At 38.0% G+C, this 26,441-nt stretch overlaps 2 protein-coding genes across 2 annotated transcripts in view; one reads left to right on the top strand and one right to left on the bottom strand.

Annotated features, from left to right (window-relative positions):
* Positions 1 to 9,754, top strand: part of GALNT5 (polypeptide N-acetylgalactosaminyltransferase 5) — a 41,685-nt gene extending 31,931 nt beyond the window's left edge. The window contains exons 8-10 of the mRNA XM_005676117.3: positions 2,710 to 2,790; positions 4,715 to 4,876; positions 7,220 to 9,754. Coding sequence (XP_005676174.2) covers positions 2,710 to 2,790; positions 4,715 to 4,876; positions 7,220 to 7,360 — 384 coding nt within the window. The 3' untranslated portion in view covers positions 7,361 to 9,754. The remainder of the gene's footprint in view (positions 1 to 2,709; positions 2,791 to 4,714; positions 4,877 to 7,219) is intronic.
* ERMN (ermin) lies at positions 15,407 to 23,073 on the bottom strand. Its single transcript, XM_005676116.3, has 3 exons — positions 22,503 to 23,073; positions 21,769 to 21,861; positions 15,407 to 18,521 (listed from the first exon to the last, which is right to left on the bottom strand). Exons 1-3 carry the CDS (start codon positions 22,738 to 22,740, stop codon positions 18,004 to 18,006), a joined length of 849 nt encoding a protein of 282 aa, XP_005676173.2. The 5' UTR covers positions 22,741 to 23,073; the 3' UTR covers positions 15,407 to 18,003.

Genomic DNA, 26,441 nt, shown 5'->3' on the forward strand with positions numbered 1-26,441 from the left:
AGATAATCTTGTAAATTTCCAAGAAACTGAAATCCCCAACTTTTTGTTACTTGCTCCGTATCATTCCTTCTTTTAACCTACACACCTACGAAAGTTTGACTTTTTAAAAATAAGAATAACTCTTTTCTCACTGAAACAAAAATATTTGAAAATAATAAAAGAACCTTAGGCAATAATTTGAACTTATATTGGATTTAACTCAGCAAACAGCTTCTAGTCTGGTGTTTACAAATTCTGGGATAAACCACAGAGAACTCCAACCTCCTAAATTGGAAAATGAAATAATTCAAAATGGATAATGTAAAATGTATACATACTTCCTGATTTTAAAATAAGATTGATATGGTTTACAATAAAAACATAGATGTATTTTTTTAAGTGAGAGCCCAGTTTTCAAAACTATTCCTAATGAAAGAATATCAATTCCTTAGCACTTCATGGACCATTTCTATATAGTAATTTCCGAACAGAGGGAAGAGAAACATATCTTCAAATGAAGTGGGGGAGAGGGAGGCAAGGAATAGAAAAGGTTTCTCTCTTTCTCGTGCCTTTTAGTGCTTGGAAGAAGGGATTGTGAGAAATAAATACAAAGCAATCAATTAACCAGGGGTTCCCAAACACTGTTCTGGGCAAAGTTATGCTGTCAAAGAGGATTCTGTGGTCACATGTATTTGGCAAACTCTTGTATCACATTCCCTCTGCACTCATACTGGAGGTTCTGAGAGGTTCTGGAGTAGGGCAGCCTGGTCAGCTGTCCTGAAGCCAGAGTTTTCCAAACTCACTTGAAGATATTTTCTGCATAATCTACAGGTACAGGAGTTTTTGTTTGTTTGTTTGTTTTCTGTTAAGATCAACTGGGACACCATTTCCTTTCTTTCAACTCCAGGATTATTCTACCTCCACACATGACTGTTTACTCTCTTCCCTGAAGTTCCTGGTGGTGGATTCCTCCTGTGGGTTCTGGCTGCTCCCACTAATGATGGAGTGTGCGTGTGTGTGTGCATGTGTGCACACACTCAGTCACCCACTCATGTCTGATCCTTTGCAACCCCGTGGACTGTAGCCCACCAGGCGCCTCTGTCCCTGGACTTTTCCAGGCAAGCATGCTAGAGTGGGTTGCCATTTCCTTCTCCAGGGCATCTTCCCAGCCCAGGGATTGAACTTGCATCTCTTGCGCCTCCTGCATTGGCAGGCTGATTCTTTACCACTGTGCCACCTGGGAAGCCAATTGTCTCCTCCCAAATCCGGCACTTTAAATTGTGAATGGAGCTCCCTTTGAGGATTTCTGTTGGAGAGTCTGTTCTTCTAGAATTGTTTTGCATGCAGGTCACCCCAGAAACAACAAAACTGGTAGATTTTAATGGTTTTTCTTTTTTTTTCTTCAGTGATTTGAAGGTTCTGTTAGGGTTCCTACTCAATGCAAGTGGTGTGTGCATCTCAAACTCAAATGACAGTTGATGTAAGGTTTCAGATTCCCTTGGGAGAAGCTTCCCCTTTGTCTCCCAGTGCTAATGAATAAACTGTTTTTCCCTGTACACCATTGCAGCCAGGGCCTAACGTTTTAGCTTTCCATCATGTGTGGAAGACCTCAACTCCAGGTTTTTCATATTCAGTCTCAGTCCCCTGCTTACCTGTATCAGCCATTTTACCTCTTGTTTTTAGGTTTTGTTCTTCACTTTCTGGACCCTAAAGATGCCCCCCACTTTCTTGTAGGAAAAATTAAGCATGTAAAAGTGCAAACCAACCCACTGAGCACTGTGTTATGAAATCTGACAACTCTGTGAGCACCCCCAACTTACATCCTACAGTGCTCCCTAGTTAGAGCTTTTGGTTAGTTACCCTGGAATAAGAGGGGACACAAATAGTGTCCCTAGCCACAGAGACCACACCACTTGCCAGCACAGGGTGCTTCCCTGAGTATAGACTGAGCTCTACGCAGCTCTTCCAGAAGTCTGAAAAGTTCAAATTGTGTTATACTATTAACCCACCTTCTCTTTAGACCTGCCCAGAATGTCAGAGGGAGCAAGGGAATCAACATTTCTCTGCGTTAAATGGTGACTTACAGGCAGCTGCCTCCATGTTGGACCCTGCAAATCCATTAAAAACCTGGGGGCCTGCCAGAAAGTGTCTTTAAGCTTGGCTCCATACTAGCGTTCGTGACTTCCCTGTAATGAATTGTAGCTTGCCTGAGTCATTAGGAAGATTCTGACCAGGAGTCAGCTGGAATGTGCTGTTTTTGAAAGACTCAATTTATCTATGATTCACTGCCTAAGCAGTCAGATAGCTTGGAGGGGTCAGCCAGGGAACAGAGCCCATAACCACTGCTCTGATTAAATTGCAAGTATGTGCACTGACTTTTAATATATGCATCAGACAAACTTGAGACAAGAAAATAACTGCTTTTCATGCCACCTTTTGCTCTTTTCCTGTTCAGCATTCCAGGAAAGGGTTAATTAAAAGCTTCTGTGTGTTGGCTCTGTGGCTGAATCACAGGCCTAAATTGACAGATTGAAGCTGTACTTCAGCAAGATTACATTATGTCCCTGTTAGAGATAGCAACCAATAAAATCGTATAGTACTAAGTAATGCTAAGCTATTAACTTAACTATCTTTAACCTTATTATTGTTTTATATTCTGTGTTTTCTGAATGTCTTGTTCTACTTTAAAATATTTTGTTCTTAATGCGTATTTTATGTTTTGCTTCCTAGGTTATTAATGTGGCCTTGGGTAAATGCATTTCCATCAGAAACACCACAGCCATTCTGGAAGACTGTGATGGGAGCAGCAAGGTACACTGAGCTGGGGTTTTCTCTCTCATGGTCGGTATAGCTGATAGTGCTAGTGAGGTTGACAGGTGAAGGTATAACACCTTCATCACTCGCTTGAGATGTTCTTTTTGCCTATGGAAACAATAATTAATTTTCACATTTTTGTATCATCATAAGGTTGGTGACATTTAGGGTCCACCTCTACATGTAAAAGAGAGTGACAAAGGGAATAAGGGTGGATACTCTAGTCAACCCACCATGGACCCAGTTCTGGTTCCACCATTCGTAAAAATGCATTAACTACAAATTCCTTAACCCTTAGGTGAATGGCAATGATAATAGTGCTGGCCCCAAAGCTGTTGTGAGGATGGAATTAGATACTACACAGGAAGCCTATATCAAACATTTGGTGCTCTATAAATATTCACTGCTGTAGTAATAAAAACAAAAATGAGAAAAGTAACACATCGCATATAAAGACAAGATGATAAAAATAAAGTCATACAAATTCTTAAATAATTAATCTAAGGGAGCAGTTTTATTCTCTGATTCCACCCGTCCTTCCCCCTCCCCTACCCAGGTACTCCTAAGGAAGTAATGCAAATAGCACAGTTCATGATCCATGGTGGAAAACTCTACAGCCAAACTTCAACAGATCTGAGCACAGTATTTAGGGGAGGAGTAGGGCCTGGGAAAATAGAGCCCTGACTCTGAGCGATGGCACCTCCCTCTCCAACATATGCTCCTACCCACTCTCATTCTGTTCGGACAGTTATCAGCTTGTTCTCACAGGAACATGGATTCAGGAGTTGAACTCAGCCCCCTAAAACTGAAGATAACTCTTTGCCAGAGAAATTATTTTATGATGGGAATCTAGGCTTGCTTTGCCTTTTGTTAGAGATATTACTTTATTTTCAAATACAACCCATGTTTACCTCTTAATTCAAAGCTGCTGCTAGGAAAATAAAAAGACATTTTTGTCATCTCTGTTGATATAATTCAGCCATGGATTGTAAACTTGAAGTTAATGGAATTCTTTCTTAATTAGAAAAGAGGAGACAGAAGGGAAGAGAAAAGTGTCAAAAATTAATTGAAAGAAATAATTTTCATGCATTAAGAATTCAAAGAGGAAATCAAGTCATAAAGTATAAGACAAAACCATAAATAGTTCAAATTATATGAAAGTAAACTATTAAATAAAATTCAAATGTCTAATTAGTATTAAAAAAAACAAGCATAGTAATTCCCATCGAAATCATTTAGGTCTGGGACTTGGCTCTCCCTCTAGCCCCAGTGGCTAGGGGCCTGAATTGTGTGGTGGTTTGAATGCTCCAATACTTCAAGTACCAGGTTAGCCTGGCACTCAGAACACCTAAAGGGGCACCCATTCACAGACATGTACTAATTGTACTAAATTTTGTTTTATTATTGCAGCTAACACTTATTGATGTCTTACTGTGTGCTCAACACTTGTCAGACATTACTCCATGTTTTTGAGATAGACACTATTGCTATCCAACTTAAAAATTAGAAAAATGAGATTCAGTTCCATTCAGTTCAGTTCAGTCACTCAGTCGTGTCCGACTCTTTGTGACCCCATGAATTGCAGCATGCCAGGCCTCCCTGTCCATCATCAACTCCCAGAGTTCACTCAAACTCACATCCATCGAGTCGGTGAGGCCATCCAGCCATCTCATCCTCTGTTGTCCCCTTTTCCTCCTACCCTCAACCCCTCCCAGCATCAGAGCCTTTTCCAATGAGTCAACTCTTTGCATGAGGTTAGACAGGGTAAATAATAGAGCCATACTGTCAGAATTGAAAGTGGCAATACCAGGATTTTGAACATTTGAATAGAGTGCCTATATTCTTAAGCATTACTAATAAAAATGTTTAGCAAAGAGTTTGCTGCCGAAAGTCACCTTCTCCTTATACATTTTCCCCACAGCTTCAACAATTTAATTACACCTGGTTAAGGCTTATTAAACACAGAGCGTGGTGCTTAGCTCCTGTGCCTGATAACGGGGCCCTGAGGCTGCAGCTTTGTGATAACAGAAACAAAGGGCTAAGATGGCTGCATAAATCAACATCAGTGGTCCGTCCAGAACTGGTAAGCAAAATATTTGTACCTCTTCCTTACCACAAATCCAACTTTCCATTAAATGCGACATAAACCCTCCTCGTCAGCTTCCTCAGTCAGAGGCTTTAAATGTATAAGGGACAATAGAGGCAGTGTAAAGTCTTACACAGAGATAAACAGATTTTTTTTTATAAATTGTTGAGTCCTTTTTTATTCTTTTAACAAAATTTACTTCAAATCAGTTCTGTTGGTTATATTTCTGTTATCATCTTTGTTTCTGAAAGTCATTTGCTTCTGAAAGTCAGTTAGCAATGCCAAAAGTCAGGCTTATGGCTTAGAACTGGTTCTCATTGATTATCAGAAAAGTTTATAGGGAGAGTAGATGGGGAAAGCAAGAAGCAGTGTGTTTCCCCAAGCCCTGCGCTTAGTATGAATCTGTCTCCAGTTTCTGCCTCCTTTCCTTAGAGAGATTTTCTCATGTCCTCTGGTTCCTCAAGACTTAGGCTCTGGAGAGTCTAAGGGTGCTGGAGTCTCTGGGTGCTGGAGTCAGTTCCAACCAGCTTGCAGGTGCTGACCGTGTGCAGCTCTTGCCAACTTCACACTCAGTGATGTCACATTGGTGATTGAAACCAACCATGACAGGAGTATTTACAAAACCCCATGCTAGAAATCAAGGGATGGTTTTCCAGAGGTCAGGTTGTAGATATTAACCAGAACAACCATGCCCTATCCTATTCACTGCCCAAGTACTCTGCTTTCCCCAATCATATTTTAGTAAGATACAAAGTCCTAAGTTTTCTGTAGGATCTTTGAATGGCAGGAATAATTTCAGGCCTGCCTTCTCAAATTTTTTTCTGTCTCACTAGCAGGTAGCCACCAAACCCACTGAATGAGTAGTGAGTATCGTTTTGATTGAAGACCATCATTTTGCTCAGGGATGACCCCAAAGCATGCACACTTTTTTCCTTGGAGTGTCTCCATTCTTTCTGATGTCACAGCCAGTGATTGCTCTCTTCATGACATTTTTTTGCCCTGCTCAAGATAAAATTAGGACCTAAGCATCACACTCTCCAATCTTCCTTTTCATACCTCATCCCTATTATACTTGAGGGATCTCTTTACAACTCACCAGCGGATTATCATAGCTAATCCAGATCTTCTCAATGTCATCTTTTTACAAATCCTTGAGGTTACTCAAACATCATATTTCTAAAATTCTAAAAGGGTGACAATATTCTGGGTTTTTTCTTTGGCTGTGCTGGGTCTTCTCTGCTACAGGGGCTTTGTCTAGTTGCAGCAAGCAGGGATCACTCTCTAGTTGCTGTGCATGGGCTTCTCATTGAGGTGGCTTCTCTCGCCGTGGAGCACAGGTGCTGGGGAATAAAGACTTCAGCAGTTGTGGCACCTGGGCCTAGTTGCCCCACGGCAATCTTCCCAGATCATGGATCGAACCTGTGTCTCTTGCAATGGCAGGCAGATTCTCAGCCACTGGACCACCAGGGAAGTCCAAGGGTGACAATGTTTTTGTAAGAGTATCTTTAAAATAAATTATTATAAAGTCACCTCTATTTGATAAAATTTTAGAGCATTTCAAAACCTCTGTGTGTGTGTTAGTGGTTCAGCTGTGTTCAACTCTTTGCAGCCCCATGGACTGTAGTCTACCAGGCTCCTCTATCTATAGAATTCTCCAGGCAAGAATGATTAAGATGACCTTTGTCACAGTTATGGATATTTGAGAGGATTGATAGGTGAAAAAATTGTAAACTCATGAGCAAGTTGTAAGCAGGTTATCGACAATTTCTAGGATGTTTAATAAGTATTAATCAATAACAGAACCCTCTGAAATGCCTGTGACTTCTAGTTATATCTGGACTTTCTGGACACTGGGCATTCTATCAGAGAACATGGTAAGGAACTCATAAATAAAATACATGATTTTTAACACATTTTATTCTAAATTTGCATTCTAAGGCATGAACTTAAGAAATTAACTCATTTTTTGTGATGGTGTTTTTTGTTTTTGTTTTTCTTTACTACCATCCATGAGGGAGCCGGTCACCATATACAGTAAACACCATCTGGAGCTATTTCCTTTAATAATACAGTTATCAGCCATATCATCAGAAAATTCATCTTTTGCTTCATGAAGAACTAAAAGTTGTAGCTTGGAGAGTGTGAGAATTTAGTTTAAGATAAAGACAAATTTAATACTGTCTAAAGTCTTGTCTATGTTATTAATTTATTTCAGGGGAATTCCTAAAACATAAAAATTGAAATCACCTTTTTTAAAAATTGGTAATTGGTTTTAATTTCTTTACATCACAATTGTTAAATTCAGCCTATGGCTCATTATCAGATCCCCTTTCTCTCCAGGTGAACCACATTGTTTTCGGAAACTATCATCAGTTGTTATGCTTGGAAGGAAGTTTTACTCAGAAGACCCTGAAAGCTGCTCCTTGTGACCCAGCAAAGCCAAATCAAAAGTGGAAATTTGAAAACTATTATGAAGACTGAAGAGGAAGTAATATTTTTATCTAGTAAACCCACTAGACACTGTGAATTTGACAGTGAACTTGGTGACCATATTTCTCCATGCTAGTTTAAAATTTTCAAAATTAATAACATTTAAATGGAAGGTTTTTTTTTAATCACAATATTTGAGATACCAAAATTTAACTCAGGGAGACAATTCAACATTGGATTGGAGTCCTTCTTCAGCACTAGGTGGCCTTTTGAATTGCCTGCTTTCCACTCTGCTGGAACAAAGCCTGCTAGTTATCCCATGCCATCTAACAGGTAACTAGAAATGAAGACAGAAGAACTTGGAAAAGCACAATGATATTCAATGATGGCTGATCAAAACCAGCTCTTTTGACCCACAAGTAGGTATAATTAATAAGAACCTGGTCCTTTAGTTGCCAGTTTTTCGTCAAAAATAAAAGAGGTAGAAGGAAAGAGAGAAAATTACTTGAGTTCCTAGACTAAAAGACCTCAGAAACACAGAGCCTTCACCTTGGTGAAATCTCACCCAACCGCACACATGTTTACCTAATGTTAGAAATAATATTAATATAATACTCCTTGATGGCAGGGTTTTGATCTAGATGACTGTATAATGTTTTTCTTACTCTGAGTCAGTGGAAAATTTCTAAGTGAGGAAGTCAAATGCTTATTCAATTCTAGACATGGATGTTTCCATTCATTATGTACTTTTAAACTGCACTTTAAAAAATGGCCATACAAGTAGCTTCTAGATGTATGTGGATATTAAACAAGAAAAAAAAAAAAAAAACGCAAAGAAATACAGACTGCATCACTTCACACAGTAGTAACTGAAAATAAATTTCATCATTGAACCTACTCTAATATAGAACCAAATAAGAGGAGTTAAAATGAATAAAGCAGAAATAGAGCACTAAAAATATGAAAGTTCTCTTATGTGAAAATACTACTTTATATTCAGTAGCATTCACACAGATGAAGTATGCTAAAATAGGCTTTCCAAGTTTTCAAGGTAGAAATAAAGTGAAGGAGACATAAAGAAAGGGGAAGAGAATGATAACCACAGTGAAGAAGAGAGTTAAGAGAAAAATGTCCTAGATTTAGCCAAAATAAGGAAAGGGATCTTGCACCTCTGTGAAGGAGAAAAGAATAAATGCCTAGATGTAGACCTAAAGATTACACTGATAAATCTGGAGACAATCCCAATATTACTTTGATCCAAACTGAGTACCTAATCTTAGGTATGCCAAAACTTAGTCATACTGAAAGATACCTTAGAAATTCTGATAACCTTTGCATTCATTTTGTAGAAATTTGATGTTCAGCAGACACATAACCTATCTAAAAATCCCAGGCCAGTTAGTAAGAGAATCAGGATCAGAATTAGAATCAGGATTAGATTAAATTAAATATCTGGAATCAGGATCTCCAGAGCTGAGGCCACCAGCCTAACCAAAATTGCTCCATGACACTCTTAAAAAAAAAAAAAAAAGCATAAATTTTCCGGTTGAGGTTGGGTGTCTGGAAAATAATCATGCTACATGCTTGTTAATATTTAAAAAAAAAAAGAAAGAAACCTGTGCAATTGAGTTGACAGTGAAACTTGGTGTCCTTAGTTCTGATTTCCTATTAAAACTTTAATTTTAATTCCCAATTAATTACACAAAAGCAGAGCAATAACTATGAACTGGAAGGGGAAATAGTTTTGAACATTTGTATCATATTTAAGATATTTTATGTAAATAATTGATATTGCAGATGAGATGAGAAAATGACTAGAAAATGAGATAATTCTTTTCAAAAGAGCGCCATGTAGGGGATAAAACATAAGTTAGTTGCCAAAGCACTAGTTGAGTTGCTGACCAAACTCAGTGTGCTGGATGCCCTATGCAATTCTTTGTATGAGTGAAAAAATGTTGAAAGGTTTTCTGCCAGTCTAATGAATCTCTTTTTATTCAAAAACAGTTTCCACCAAAATTGTCAACTCTATTCAGAAAAAGATGAGTTATGTTTTGGATAGGTTTATCTTTGGATATACCAGCTGAAGAAATTCAAATGTTTTTGCTCAAAAGAACCCTCTGTGACCTGTTTGGTGTATTCTCCTCCTGCCTTTGCCTTGACATACTTATTATGTGAAGCTGTATTTGAATCCATATTGTCAGTATAGCAAAGAAATATTTTCATACATCACATGTTTGTTCTTGGGTAGAATTTTTGAAACAGCTTTTACCATGTTTTTCCCACTTATTCTAAGAAGCAAGGCAATAATCAATGGTTAGAAATCATATGGATCTCCCTTAAAAGAGTATTGACTAATTGTGAAAACTACTACCAACGTTCTTTTGAGCAATGTGCTCTAAATTTTTGTTTTCTGAAGACTGTAATAAAGGTATAAATGCCTCTAGATATTCTGGTACTTCTAATGGTAAACCCTTGGATGAGACATATTAGGGTCTTTATCAGCCCTGAGTTCTTCGAAAGGGGTTCTGTTCTTAGGGCCTTTATAGAGTTTTCCCTGGATTAGCTTAAGCTATTTATTACCTTTTCCTAGAAAAATATATATGCATCTCAGTACCTTGAACACAAGCATAGTTGATAATATTTTACAGGTCTTATTGGCTCAAAACCTAACTTACCAAACCGTTTGAGTACTTCTGAGTCTTCCACTTTGCACGGTTCTTTTCTCATTTTCAACCGCTACTCTTGAAGGATGGCACAGCTGTTGCTGGTACAACTGTGTTTTATCACCAGCATCAACTTTGCTCAGTTCTGCTTGTTGATGTTCAATCAACTGTCATTCACAAGGGCAAAAACTACTATGCACCATGATCATAAAGTGTCATTAGCTTTCAACTAATTTGGAAATACTTTCTTGAATAATAAAGCATCTTTCCTTTAGAATAATAACCTTCAAGATTGTACAGGGGAAAATAGACCAGTTATAGTGTAGGAATTCAATTTCCCCAGCAATCTTGATTTTATGGATGGCTTAGAATGATTTTCAAGAGGCTACCATGCATGAGAAGAGAGCTGAGGTACACCAGATGGTACAGTTTTTGTTTTAATATCTTTATCTTCCACATTCAAACGTAGAAAACAAATTCCATCTCAAAAGAAAGTCCACGATCTTGAATAAAAACAAGGACATTACAAGAAATAAAGAGAAAAGAGATGGGACTAATTACCTTGAGTATCTACTATGTGCTAGGCATTGTTTGTGCCTCATCTCAGTCTGCACAACTCAGTGAGGTGAGTCTCCTCCTCATTATGCAGACGAAGATGATTGAGAGGGATTGTCTAAAGGCATCACACTAGAAAGAGTTAAAATCCAGATTCCATTCTATCAGGCTCAAAAAAAAAAAAAAGTGAGCCTCTTTCACAAAACCATTCTTCTATGATTTTTTTTATTCTTTTTCCTCTTCTTCCTCTACCTCCTCTCCTTCTTTTTCTTCTTCTTCTTCTCTTTTTCTTCCTATTTCTTCTTTTATAAGTAGGGCAGGCAACCTAGGTGGGCTCAGTTAAAATCCTACGGTACAGAGTCTTTTTGATGGTGAGATGTGATTTTTGGTGATTTGATGTGACATTTTGGTCAAATCTTTTTGGATGTTGAACCAACAGGAAATAGAGGCTTCACTCCTTACTGTTAAACAACTGAAGTGTAGGCTTAAGGATAGTTATACACACATTTCTCAGTGGTCTTATCTCCTGACTTCATGCAAGACTTATTCCTTTCCATTTCCTAGAACAAGTATGAGAGAGAGAGAAGTGGACATAGAGAGATTGCTTCTCTGTGAGTGATATTACCAACTCTTTGTTCCCTTAACCATTAATCAAAGCTGACAGATTGCTTAATTTGAGTGCAGGTGGGAAGTGGAAAATCAGAGTCCTTAAATTTAAGACAAAAACCAAGTCTTGTAACTTTCACTTCACTGTGTAGATTGTCACCAAAGTGCTTTTACAGAAACCTTTGCATGAGCGTATTCAACAATTGCTAGAAGCCAAGATACCTTGACATGAGAAAAAGACACGAACTACAGCTTATATACATAAATATTTATTTTGGACAAATAGTCATTCCACAGACAGCTTGAACAAATCATGTAAAAGAGTATCTCCAAACCTTTGGCCACCTGATGCAAATAGCCAACTCATTGGAAAAGACCCTGAAGCTAGGAAAGATTGAATGCAAAAGGAAAAGGGGACAACAGAGGATGAGATGGTTAGATAGCATCGTCAACTCAATGGACATGACTCTGAGTAAACTAGTGATAGTGAAGGACAGGGGAGCCTGACATGCTGCAGTCCATGGGGTCTTAAAGAATCGAACATGACTTAACAACGGAACAACATCAAAAATATCAAACTCCTGGTGAAGTTGAAAGGATGGAATTTCAGTGTTTCTGGTATTTGTGTCTAAAATAAAGGGGAAAAAAATACCATTACACTAAGTAGATTTAATGCCCCTGCTTTCAACCTGAAGAGTCAACTGGCAGCTATCACTATGATTTGGGTCTCTTTGAAAGTTTATGTGAGTCTTGCTTTCCAAAAACACAGAACTCTTATTTTCCAACAAATAGAGCAACTTCTAATATACTGAGTTTCTAATGACAACGTTTGACATCGAATAAGTAGTAACAAATAATTTCTTTGAAAACGAGGCTTTCCTATTTTGTTATTGATGGATGGATTTTTCCCAGTCAAGGATATCGGTCCTAAATATCTATATAAAGTCTTTATAGTAGATATTGAAACTAAAACATATATATATATAAATGGCTGCAAGAATACACAGAAGAACTGTACAAAAAAAGATCTTCACAACCCAGATAATCATGATGGTGTGATCACTTACCTAGAGTCAGACATCCTGGAATGTGAAGTCAAGTGGGCCTTAGAAAGCATCACTACGAACAAAGCTAGTGGAGGTGATGGAATTCCAGTTGAGCTATTTCAAATCCTGAAAGATGATGCTGTGAAAGTGCTACACTCAATATGCCAGCAAATTTGGAAAAATCAGCAGTGGCCACAAGACTGGAAAAGGTCAGTTTTCATTCCAATCCCAAAGAAAGGCAATGTCAAAGAATGCTCAAACTACTGCACAATTGCACTCATCTCACACGCTAGTAAAGTAATGCTCAAAATTCTCTAAGCCAGACTTCAACAATACATGAACTGTGAACTTCCAGATGTTCAAGCTGGTTTTAGAAAAGGTGGAGGAACCAGGGATCAAATTGCCAACATCCGCTGGATCATGGAAAAAGCAAGAGAGTTCCAGAAAAACACGTATTTCTGCTTTATTGACTATGCCAAAGCCTTTGACTGGGTGGATCAAAACAAACTGGAAAATTCTGAAAGAGATGGAAATATCAGACCACCTGACCTGCCTCTTGAGAAACCTATATGTAGGTCAGTAAGCAACAGTTAGAACTAGACATGGAACAACAGACTGGTTTCAAATAGGAAAAGGAGTACTTCAAGGCTGTATATTGTGACCCTGTTTATATAACTTATATGCAGAGTACATCATGAGAAACGATGGGCTGGAAGAAGCACAAGCTGGAATCAAGATTGCCGGGAGAAATATCAATAACCTCAGATATGCAGATGGCACCACCTTTATGGCAGAAAGTGAAGAGGAACTCAAAAGCCTCTAGATGAAAGTAAAAGAGGAGAGTGAAAAAGTTGGCTTAAAGCTCAACATTCAGAAAATGAAGAGCATGGCATCTGGTCCCATCACTTCATGGCAAATAGATGGGGAAACAGTGGAAACAGCGTGTCAGACTTTATTTTTTTGGGGGGGGGGCTCCAAAATCACTGCAGATGATGACTGCAGCCATGAAATTAAAAGTCACCTACTCCTTGGAAGGAAAGTTATGGCCAACCTAGATAGCATATTGAAAAGCAGAGACATTACTTTGCCAACAAAGGTCTGTCTAGTCAAGGCTATGGTTTTTCCAGTGGTCATGTATGGATGTGAGAGTTGCACTGTGAAGAAAGCTGAGCACTGAAGAATTGATGCTTTTGAAGTGTGGTGTTGGAGAAGACTCTTGAGAGTCCCTTGGACTGCAAGGAGATCCAACCAGTCCATCCTAAAGGAGATCAGTCCTTGGTGTTCATTGGATGAACTGATGCTGAAGCTGAAATTCCAATACTTTGGCCACCTCATGTGAAGAGTTGACTCATTGGAAAAGGCTCTGATGCTGGGAGGGATTGGTGGTAGGAGGAGAAGGAGACAACAGAGGATGAGATGGCTAGATCGTATCACAACTCAATGGACATGAGTTTGGGTAAACTCCAGGAGTTGGTGATGGACAAGGAGGCCTGGCATGTTATGATTCATGGGGTCACAAAGAGTCGGACACGACTGAGCGACTGAACTGAACTGAACTGATGCTTCTATATTTTATACTTTGAATTGACAGAAAGTAAAACCAAGAGTTTCTACAAAGAAAGAAACATTTTTAAATGTTTGGGATATTTTTAAGTTTCTTTCAAGTACACAGCTTTGTCTGCATCTGGCCTTCTGTACGAAAGAATCTCTTGTGGACTTTTACTCTGGCTATTATTTTCCAGATGTGAGGAGTAAACAAACTAAATTATCAGGATCCTTGTTATTCAGTTTAGGTTTATACATATGTCTTAATTCTCCTTCAAACAACTGCCTGAATGTTGCTCAGTTCAGTGGCTCAACCATGTCCGACTCTTTGCGACCCCATGGACTGCAGCACACCAAGCTTCTCTGCCCATCACCAACTCCCAGAGCTTGCTCAAACTCAAGTCCATTGAGTCAGTGATGTCATTCAACCTTCTCATCCTCTGTCGTCCCCTTCTCCTGCTGCTTTCAATATTTCCCAGCATCAGGGTCTTTTCCTACAAGTCAGTTCTGCACATCAGGAGGCCAAAGTATTGAAGTTTCAGCTTCAGCATCAGTCCTTCCAGTGAATACTCAGGACTGATTTCCTTTAGGTTGGACTTGTTGGATCTCCTTGAAGTCCAAGGGACTCTCAAGAGTCTTCTCCAACACCACAGTTCAAAAGCATCAATTCTTCGGTGCTCAGCTTTCTTTATAGTCCAACTCTCACATTCGTACATGACTACTGTATGGAATGTTCCTAGTTTTATGCATATTAGCTCTAAGAGGCTGGCATAGAAAAAGAGAAGACAAAGGTTAAATTAGTGAATTTTGTTATTGATTACCTAAGTTTCTAAGTAAAAGTTCAATTACCTTTCAAAATCATATCCAAAACTCTTTCAAACTAGTAGTTAATTACAAAGCTCTTTGATTTTATAGTTTTGCATATATTTGGGTGATTTCCACTGCTCATTACTACCCATGTGTTTATGCTGATTGGATGTTCTACTTACCTTGTGTTCTTCACACATTTTGGCATTCATATTTATTATGTTACTGTCTGATGCTCTATAATATTAGCAAATGTTTGCTATACTTTTGACATTACTTTTTATAGCCCTCTTAATTTTATGGAGCAGTGAAAGTTTAGGCTTTAAAAGAACTAGTGCCTTTCTCATATGGTCAGACATATTTCTTCTTTATGATATGCTGGTGTTTCTTCTTTTTCTGTAATTCTCTATTATTACTTATTTTAAATGTTTTCTTATCATTTTGAAAAACTTAAATGCCCATTCTCCATTTGAAAATGTTCCAAAAGTACTACACCATGTAAATACATAAAACAATTACTATAAAAACGTCCGCATAGTTTACAGCAATGTTTTACCTTAGAGACTTCAAAGATATATGTATATATGTTTCAAGTTGTTGGAATTAAGATGCATCTAAAACAATAGTTCAATTCCTGTAAAAATAATAGAAATGTTTGATGAACATTACATATCTACCCATCAGAAATTGTTTTTGCAATTTCATATACAAGTATTTTAAGACCTTTTTGAAATAAATAATGCAAATGAGTTAAAATAAGGTGTTGTCTTGATTTTTGAAAAAGCATTTATTGATGGTCTTAATAGCTGCTGATGTGCAAGGGTCCTTCTAAATTTTAAAAGGCAACTAGAGAAAGTAAAATCTAGACACCAAAAAAAACAAGGATACAAACTTTTATTGAGAACAAGCAAACACAGAAGTTCTTTGTTTAAACTGTTAATAGGTAGATCGATAGAGTCTGATGTACATGCTGTGTCTTTAAAGGTAGCATTATATGAAGGGTAAGTTTTATATTGACAGAGAAATAGAGCTGTTATTACTTCCTGTTCACCCAGCATCTAAGGAAGATAAAAAGCCAGGCAAGGAATATCAGCATTTTCATAATAAATCAGGTCTCCCTCCTAACAGCTACCAGAGTCCTTCTTCCATCCCTGAACCTTGGATCCCAAAGGCAGTAAGCCTTCACATGTCGCTCCCAATTTGTATTCTTAATGTGTCCTATATGCTTTTCAAATGTCAAAGACCCACCCACTACAATTGGAACCAGACCTTTGTCTTTCCTAAGTTAGAAAGAATCACAGAGCCACCTATCACTGTTATGTGCTTCTGGTTCCTTAATTCTGGGGTATACAGCAACATGCAGCACGGGGCAATTAGCACTGATGCCAAATGATAGTTTAATGCTCTGCAACTACATTGCCTCCTCCGTGAGCATTAAGCATTTACTCATTGAACATACCCTGCAATAGTCTTGTGGTAATCTTTCATAGCTGGTTAATCATCTGATAAGATATCACAAAGCTAAAAGGGCCAGAGTTACTATATTTTGGAGCCCAATCAGAGATAGTTGATTGGCCACATCGAATGACCACAGACCATACACCTCACTCAAGTTCCACTGGAAGTTGCCACCTCTGCTGAAATAATTCAAAATGCAGGCCCTGTTGATTGTAGGTTAACAATTGGTCCTGTCCTGTGGTGGATAATACAATACTGTGCTTTGAAGTTAAGTAGAAAATTATAGGGGTCACCAGTAATCCAAATAAGAAAATAGGTTGTCCAGGTAAAAAGATTTAAAGGCACTAAATAAACAGGTAACTGTCCTAGTGCATCAATCTTCTACTTAAATTTATCAATAAAGACCTGATTTTCCTGACTTTATTCTGAACACTTACATTGTTGAGAATAAAATGTATAGATTCTATAGACTAAGCATGACAGACTTTGATATGGTCAGGTTATAAAGTATCTGCTTGGAAAAAAACAAAAAGAAAAATTCAAAATTGAGTCTCATAAACACTAAATAATAGTGTATGATACTATGGAAACATATTATATGACAATAGAGAATTAAAGAAAGTGCCTTTAGAATGTGTGGGATTTGTTACACATAAATAAGCAATAATCTGAGAAGGACTAACCCAGGGTTTTTCACAAAATGAAAATAAGTAAACAAAGGGTTGAATAGTACAATGAAGACTGTATTACATTCAGACAATAAGGAATTGTCTTTTTATTCCCAGGGCCAAAAAAATGTCTTTATCTGTGGTGACAGAAAGTTGAGGGTAATATATATAGAAGCATGAAATGAAAAATTATGGATCTAAAAATATAAATATAGATTCTCCCTTTTCATAAATATTCAATACATTATTTGACACATTGGTTTGAGTGAAGCTTCACAAGCACAGTTTTAAGCATCTTGATTTGGGCTGAGGTCCAGTAAATTATATATTCCCAACAACCATCAGAGCTTTCTCACTAAAAATACACACTCACACTCTACTTTGAAAATATTCTAAGATAATTATTTCCATTTTCATAGTAACTAGTACAGTTATGACTAGAGTTGTCTCAGGTTTCTAAGGAAAGAAAATTATTCTGAGATTCTGTTAATAAGAGAAAGTGTAGTAATAGAGAGGGGTATTTTCTTAAAATTGTGCTAAAGCTGTCATTTTCATGTTTAATGACTTTAACTGTGCTAGACAAGATTTTGTTTTCAGTTTCAGAAATAAACTATCTGATATAACTCTTTAGTCAATTGCCCAAAAATCTTCCAACCCCTCCTTCCAGCAATCTCACAATGGGTTTAATTCATCTGGAGAGCATAAAGCCAACGTTTAGTAAACAGAATTTTCCTGACTGACAATTGCTCAGCCCCTCTAGTGAGAAAATTTAGTGAATGGTAACACCTAGGAAGGCGACCTATACAGAATTTCACTCCATGGATACCAAAAGAAACAACTTAAAATCTGAAGGTAATAAGAAAGGCAAAGTATTCTGGAAAGTTTATTGCCAGAGTCTATAAAATCACATCTTAAATAAAGAGAGATTTGATACCAGACTTTCTATCCCCCTCAATGTTCAGGAAGAAAGACACAAAAAAGAACTACATTTCATTTCAAATAGTACTCTTTCATTTGATGACTACATTTCCCAGCATTGCTACTTTTAAAGCCAAACTTTTATAAATGTTGGATTTCCTGGTGGTGCTTGCTGTTTAGTGCTTAGCACATAAGGCTATATTAGTGAAGTTTTAAAAACAAATGTCCAAGAACGAGCCTAAAGCTTTTTGACTTGAGATTACCAGACTGAATTTTTACTAGGGTTATTTCCACATTACTCTACAGTGAAACAGAGATTCAGCTTCCATTTCTTTAAAGACAACAACTCATATAAGGCAACAAAGATATATATCAGGAAAACCAAATTAGCTTTTGCTTTAGTGGGCATGAGAATGTCTCAGTTCCAGTTAGTTTATCATAGACTCGAATTCATCAATTCTTTGCTTGGTGTTCCCCTTTCTGATTTTCCTATAGGATATCGTATTGTATCTTGAATAAGCATTTCTGGAGAAATCACCCTTCTTCCCGAAGGTCGGCTGCTCATCAGGTGTGACAGGTTGGGAACTGGGGCTACTCAGTGGGGAGTCCTCACTTGCATCACCCTCTTCTTTTAATTGAGTATCCTCTTCATTTTTTTTCTTAAATCCTATCACGCGAACTTCATCTTCATCATCTTTGCAATCATCATCATCATCGTTATTAGTTTCTTCATCCCAAACCTCTTGCTCTTCATCCTGCTTAGAATGTGAGGCATCAACCTGGCTAGGTTTCTGAAATCCTAACCATTCAATTTCAGTTGCCTGAAGAGCTGTGTTCTCCAGCTCCTCATCTTCTCTCTCCTCTAGAGGTTGTTCAGAAATACTCTCCTTTTGTCTGCTTATTTCTTGGTTGCTGCTGCTCAAAGGAATCTTCTCCCACTGATACCCTGTAGCAAAATCAATTGGTAGTTGATATGTGTAGAGATTTCAAAATACCCACATATTCTCCAGATTATATTTCTGTACAACCATTTTCCAGCATATATTTTATGACATATTGTTCTGTGGGTTATTAATATGTTTTACACAATGGAACAGGCTACCCCATCAAATTATCTCAGAAAACACTGCATTAAACACAAGTAAGCTTCCTCAGAATTTATCTGAACCTTTAAAATGCTAATGAATATTAGGATCCAGCAACCCAACCTCATTTTACTATGGAAATTTTTGTTATGGATGACTGTTGCAAGGTGATCAAACCAGTCAGTCCTAAAGGAAATCAACCCTGGATATTCTTTGGAAGGACTGTTGCTAAAGCTGAAGTTCCAGTCCTTTGGCTACCTGATCCTAAGAGCTGTCTCATTGGAAAAGACCCCTGGTGCTGGGAAAGATTGAAGGCAAAAGGAAAATGGATTGGCAGAGGATGAGATGGTTAGACAGCATTATTGGTTCAATGGTCATGAATGCGAGCAAACTCGGGGAGCTAATGGAGGAGCCAATGGAGGAGGCTGGTGTGTCAGACACGACTTAGCAACTGAACAACAACTAGCGACTGAACAACAACTATATCTAGTGAGACTGGTATTCCATAAGACACTTTTAAAAATCCTGTCTAGCTTATCATGACTGGGTATATGAATATGTTAAAACACACACACACAGGGACCTGTTTCCTAAACACACATGGATATTCCTCAAAGAAAATTAGAAAAATATCTCACAGTGAAAAAAGACTTCCTTCCGACAGTAAAAATAATGAAATAATGACTGCCAATGACTGTTCTCACTCAGAATAGCAAATTCAGTATTTGCCACCATGCTTCTCAGAGCTGTCCTAAAATAGCAAGGTGTAGAGAAGGAGCAGGCAACCACAGATGGCCAAGAGACAGGTGCTGGGCTAATCAAGGCACCAAGTCCACCAAAGGACACACAGTATAGTCTAGGATCTGCCACTGACTGCTAGCGAGTCAAGATTTAAAAATCACACTGAGGTCATATCTAGCTAATGCTAGATTAGCCTACTGTTTTAGACACGTCCTCAGCGAACAACTAATTGACTCAAGTGGTTTGGTAGTATGTAGTGACTTTAAAAAGGCTCATTTAATTCACTGCAATTTTCACTTTTCAAACAGATCCTATCAGCATATCCTCAATAACATTTATTGAGCATGCAAAAACCAATTAATAAGGAGAGCGTAGAGATTGTTTTCAGAGCTTTCACCCCTAAAGGACTTCAGTGAGAAGCTTCAGCCTGCAGTGTGCCTGACTCAAGGTTATGTTTACTATTCTCTTTCAACACCATTGTTGTTTATTTGCTAAGTCATGTCCAATTCCTTTACAACCCCATGGACTGTAGCCCGCCAGGCTCCTCTGTCCATGGGATTGCCCAGACAAGAATAGTAGAGTCTTTAAATAAAATGAGAGGCACTGTTTCTGTTTGCCTTTCTCCTCCACAGCTTCCTATTTTCACGGAAAGATGTTAACAAGTCCATTTCCATCGAAGATTTTTCATTCTCTTCTCATTTTATTTTCCCAACTATAATTGTAAAGTTATACAAACAGATAGAAGTAAAGATGGATCATCACTCCTCATTACTTGTGCTCAGCTCCTATCGGGCCACTGGCATCCAGTCAGTATTCTTTACATTATAAATACACATTATAATGTTTACTATAATCTTGTTTGGTTTTCTTTTTTTCACAAGAACCAAAGAAACTGATCTTTTGTCTCTTATTCATGACTCAGGCATAGAGTTGTCATGCGTGAAATTACTTCTGTCTTTAAAGTATAGTATTTTTCTCAGTATTTTTAACATTTTCCTAGTTTTCAACCCAAGAGTATTTGCTCCAGAGACTTTTTAGCTGTTTGCCACTGTGAAAATAAAAGATACCAAAATGTGTCCTTCTAACCCTACAGCAGAAACATATGTTCCACCAAACACAAAAGGATTCATGCCGGGAAAAATTCACCCTGAAACTACCCACTTTTAAAACTCAAGACTGCTTTTATTCTTTATTTAAAGAAAATGGAAGATCTTAGAGAACTATTGTCTCCAGCTGACCTTCTGGTCAGAAACTTGAAAGGGACTCTAGATAAAAGTTGAGATCTCTGTCTTTGACAGTTTGCTTGCTCATTGGCAGCAGAAGGGTTAGGGCAAGAGATTATTTAGTTCATTTCATAGGGTTTAGGTCTTAATAAATTAACTGTGATAATGTAAGAACATGACAATGACTGCGGCTTATGACATGATTCCATGAGGGACTATGCAGTGGACCACTGTATGCAGTCAGCAGACAGACTGAGAGGTGTCCAGACAAGGTGGACAAACTCAGGAAACTGCCAACAACCTTGGCATCTACTATTTTATATAGTGTTCTAATATTTCAATCAATAATTCTTCAATGTTTTGCTTGTTAAGGTCCTAAATAAACTAAGTCACTTAGGTCTACCAAGCTGGTTTCAATTTTGAGATAAGATATTTATGCCTGCAAGAGATGATATGAATAATTAATTAATAGATTTTTATCTTGCACTTTATTTGGAAATTATTTGAATGTAAGTGTTTCCTTAGAAGTCTGAAACACTTTGTGTCTCTTAGACTCTTGAGTTTATTTGTAAAATAATATAATTATTTAAAAATCCATGTTCTTCTTACTCAGGCGTTTTCTGAAAGGACACAATTAGAATTAACTTCATCACTCGGAAGATTTCTTTGACAAGAATTAGGTAACCATTTTGTACTTACCTCAGAGGCCTAGAATTTTCCTATAGATCAAATAAATTTATAAGATTATTTTAAACTGTATGCCAATGGTAAACTTTTAGGATAAATCAATTTTTGAAACATTTACAATTTGCAAGGTGCCTGACACAGACTTGAAGACACTAAATCAAAAGGAAAGGTTGATACTGTTGACTAATTTATTAAGATGCAGATGTCATATCATCAAGTCAAAGTGTGCCATGCAATTATACAGATCCATGCAGTTTCAGTCTTGAAGAGTCTATAATGCTTTCTAAGGTAGAACCCACAGATAAGTCCAGACTCCCTTATCTGCCTAAAACAGCATGACTTCAAAATGACTTCTGGAGTCCTTTTTTAATACCACACTCATACAACATCCCATGCAAAAACTGCCCTCCATATCCAGTCAAACAATTTCTGTGTACAAAATGGAAGTTCTTCTTACCTTCTCTCAATGCCATTTCATCAACACTTGTTTCTTGGAGAGAAAGATCTGTGATAGCCTTATGAACAACATAGAGCTTCTCTTCTGGTTTTTCTGGAGGGAAAAACCCCATAAGATAAATATTTTAACATTTAAGTAGTTTAAGATAAATAAATTACCAATTTAGACCCTAATGAGGTAGACTTTTTTTGTGGTCACTAAAATAACTATTTCACTCTTTGAACTCATTTCTTCACTGAGTTCTTTACTTGTAAACATAATGATAATTTTTTCTTCAATGTCTGTATAAGGTATAGTACCATGAATTCTGATACTTACAGATAGATTTAGAAAGAAAAATTGAATTTACGAATTCCCTTTAACCAAATAATAATGGAGCTGCCCACATAATGATAAATAACAGAAGTTAACATTTAACAAACAATAATTTTCACAATAACTCTACAACTATCAGTACTATTATCTGCCTTCTTCTAATGAGACAACTAATGCTTCAGAAGGCCAGGAAAGTTGTCCAGGATGACAGAACTCTCAAATAAATGAGCTTGGATTTGACCCAAGGCAGAGGTTTAGTCCTTATGCTCTGAAGCCCCAACAGGATAAGGGGCCACATTTGGACAAGGACAAGAGTGGAAGGATGTGCCATTTACTCCTTCATAACAGTTTATCCAAAGACTCCTGAGTGAGTTCACAAATCAAATCAAAGCAAATTAGAGAGAAGGAAAATGCTTTACCTTTTAGAATCTTCTCATCCATGGACGAGCTGAGCAGTATGTCCTCTTGTAATTTTTCACTTTTCTCCTGATTTCTTTCTGTGGGTACATCAAGTCTAGGTTCTACCCTGCAGTATGGTGGGGTGCCATCCACGTCACTGGCTTCTTCTGTGATTTTGGTAATCTTTTGTTGACCGTTTTCAGGGGGTGTATCCCCGTTACACTCCACCTGACTGAATGTCACTGGTACGTCTGTCATAATGTACAGTTGAGTCCCAGTCGGAGAGAGCTTTGGGGAAGATCCTTGATCCTTGATAAGTTCTCTTGCCTTCAAATCCAACTCCTACTCTAAGAACACAAATTATTTACTTTAGTGCATAATAACAAGCTTCTTTTCCTAAAGATATCCAGATAGAGAGTAGAACAAAAGTAACAGAATTTGTCAGATTTGCACGAATCCACGAGCAAGAGTCCAGCCAATCACCACCTTGTTTGTTGCTCAGCAGTTCCACTTGCAGAATTAATGGCAGTCTTTTGATTTACATAAGCAAACAATCCGAGGCAATCAGGCTTTTGTGTTGGCATGTAGAGGGGGACTTTCAGCTTGTCAGTCCCCCTCTGGGAACAGAGATTTTTGTCCCTTTTCATAATGGTCCTTTGTCATTTTCCTTGTAACAGGAGCCACAATTGTTCCACAGCTTTAATCCAGAGAGAATGACCACCTTGAGGCATATTAGTTCTGTGTAACCAGCTTAACATTTCCAAACAGATTTTGCTCAAGTAAAACCTCAGCTATTTTGTAAAGGACAATGGCATCATTTCTTATTTTTTAAAGAATAAACACAGCTTATCAAAAACATGTAAACAAGGCAACTTTATTGTATATCACTCTGGCAGCAGATTCCACAGTATGCTTTCAGGAACCCACAGAAATAGACCAAGAAAAAACAAACACAAATTCTGCCATTTTGCTAATATCAAATATTTTACATTTCAGAGTAATTTAGTTGGTCTATAGCTTCTTATTTTAGTTTATTCACTTCTATAATAGCTCAATTCATCCTGTAAAACCCTAGAATAATTGCCTCCATGAAATTTTCCCTTTCCCCAATCAGAATTACTTTCAATATCCCCTACTGATGTTGCATGATGCTTGTAAAATAAGATACCAACACTGTCTACCCTTGCGGGAAACAGGTGATTATATAAAACATTTGTCCCCTACCACTCCTTCCTTCTTAAAGTAAGATATTAATTCTTAGTTTGTGTGTGGATTTCTTATAGACAATCATCTGTTCTTATTTTTATTATTGTTTTAATTCCATCATGGTGCTTTATTTTTTAATTTTTATTGGAGAGTAGTTGATTTACAATGTTGTGCTAGTTTCTGCTGTACATCAAAGTGAATCAATACAAGTAAATCCACTCTTTTTTAGATTCTTTCCCCATATAGGCCATTACAGGATATTGAATAGAGTTTCCAGTGCTATACAGTAGGTCTTTATTAGTTATCCATTTTATATGTGAAAAGCCAGTTGTTCAGTCATGTCCAATTCTTTGCAACCTCAGGGACTATAACGGGCCAGTCTCCTCTGTCCATGGAGTTCTTCAGGCAAGAATGCTGGAGTGGGTTGCCATGCCCTCCTCCAGGAGATCTTCCCAACCCAGGGATCGAACCTGGGTCTCCTGCATTGCAGGCAGATTCTTTACCTTCTGAGCCAACAGGGTTGCCTATTTTATATATGGTAGTGTGTATATTTGAATCCCAATCTCCCAATTTTTCCCTTCCTGCTTTCCCTCCTGGTAACCATAAACTTGTTTTCTACATCTGTAACTCTATTTCTGTTTCATAAATAAGTTCATTTGCACCATTTTTATGTTAATTCTTCTTTGCTGAATTTCATCTAGTGCAAAATAATTCCAGAGCCTTTGTTCATGCTCCTCCCTCAGCTTGGAATGCCCTTCTCTTCCTCAAGGCAAAACCTCTGGCCTAACCGGCTGCTCTAAGTGCTCAACTCTCAGTTGAAATACTATTTCTTTAAAGTCACTTTTCCTGACCCGCAGGATTAAAATGGGACTCCTGTTACACATTATCTTGTCCTTCAGAATGCTCTTCACAGTTGTGATTAAATAAGTAATTGCACAATTATCTGCTTAATGTCTCTTTCACCAAGTAGAATCTGAGCTTTATCTGGACAGGGACCATGGTTAACTTCTTTACCTGTGTCCCCAACATGTAGCATTTTCCTTGAAATAAGTGGGTAGTCAATAAAGAAAAAACTACCATTGAGGAAATGAATAAATGTTACTCCCTAGAGGATACATTTTGGATCTTTTCTAAAGGGAAGAAGAACAGAGGTTAGAGGTAATTCACCTTTAAAACTGTATCTAGGGCTAAGCCCATTAGCATTTACATCAAGGATGACAAGTACAAGGCACTCTGGTCTCATCCCTTTCTCCCATATACTTGGCAGACATCTCTGAGATTTTAGAATTCTCTCCCTTGTCATTTCCAGCTGCTTTCTGTCTAACACACTGATCATTTGTTTCTGTTCAGGTGGAAAATAAATTTCCCTCTGAGATCAAGTAATCTATCAAATTAATCTATCTGTAATAAAAGACAGATTCATAAGAAAAGGGAATAGAGGTTTAAATATCATGTTAAAAAGTAAATTGAGGCATTTTAAAAATTTTAAGAGGTTTTTCTGAGCAAAAATAAATTCTAATTGAGTAACGTTCCAATTCTAATTGAACTGGAAGTGGCTAGGAGCACTGCACAGGACAGGAAACGTGGAGACTTTTACAGAGAAAAGGCAGAAGGGAAGTAAGGAAATTATTGATTGGTGGCTCAGATAGTAAATTATCTGCCTGCAATGCAGGAGACCTGGGTTCAATCCCTGGTTTGGGAAGATCCTTTGGAGAAAGAATGGATACCCACTCCAGTATTTTTTTTAATTTATTTTTTTTTATTGAAGGATAATTGCTTTACAGAATTTTGCTGTTTTCTGTCAAACCTCAACATGAATCAGCCATAGATGCTGGGAGGGATTGGGGGCAGGAGGAGAAGGGAACAACAGAGGATGAGATGGCTGGATGGCATCACTGACTTGATGGACGTTAGTCTGAGTGAACTCCGGGAGTTGGTGATGGACAGGGAGGCCTGGGTGCTGTGATTCATGGGGTCGCAAAGAGTCAGACACGACTGAGCGACTGAACTGAACTGAACTGATACATATATCCCCTTCCTTTTGAAACTCCCTCCTATCTCCCTCCCCACCCCACCCCTCTAGGTTGATACAGAGCCCCTGTTTGAGTTTCCTGAGCCATATAGCAATTCCACGGACAGAGAAGACTGGCAAGCTACATTTCATGGGGTCGCAGAGTTGGACACAACTGAGCAACTAACATCTTCACACTTTCATAGCTTCACACCTATTTGGCTATTTGTGACTGGTTGTCCTTAACATTTTGATCTTGTAGGCTTGAAGCATTTACACGCTTTTACTTTGGTTTGCTTATGTAGGCCACCAGACACTAGACCCGCATTAGTCCAAGGGCCACCTTGTTTAATTACTTTAACAATGTATGTGCTGTGTGTGTAGCTCACCAGGTTCCTCTCTCCATAGGATTTCCCAGGCAAGAATACTGGAGTGGATTACCATTTCCTAGTCCAGGGCATCTTCCCAACCCAGGGATGGACCTGGTGTTTCTTGCATCTCCTACACTGGCAGACAGATTCTTTACCACTGTGCCACCTGGGAAGCCTTTTAACAATAATGCCTCATATGGGCTTCCCAGGTGGTTCAGTGGTAAAGAATCTGCCTGCCAATGCAGAGACGCAGGAGACATGGGTTTGATCCCTGGTTCGGGAAGATCTCCTGGAAGAGGAAATGGCAACCCAGTCCAGTATTCTTGCCTGGAGAATCCCATGGACAGAGGAGCCTGGTGGGCTACAGTCCA

This window comes from Capra hircus, chromosome 2 (assembly GCF_001704415.2).
Source record: "Capra hircus breed San Clemente chromosome 2, ASM170441v1, whole genome shotgun sequence".
NCBI classification, from domain to species: Eukaryota; Metazoa; Chordata; class Mammalia; order Artiodactyla; family Bovidae; genus Capra; species Capra hircus.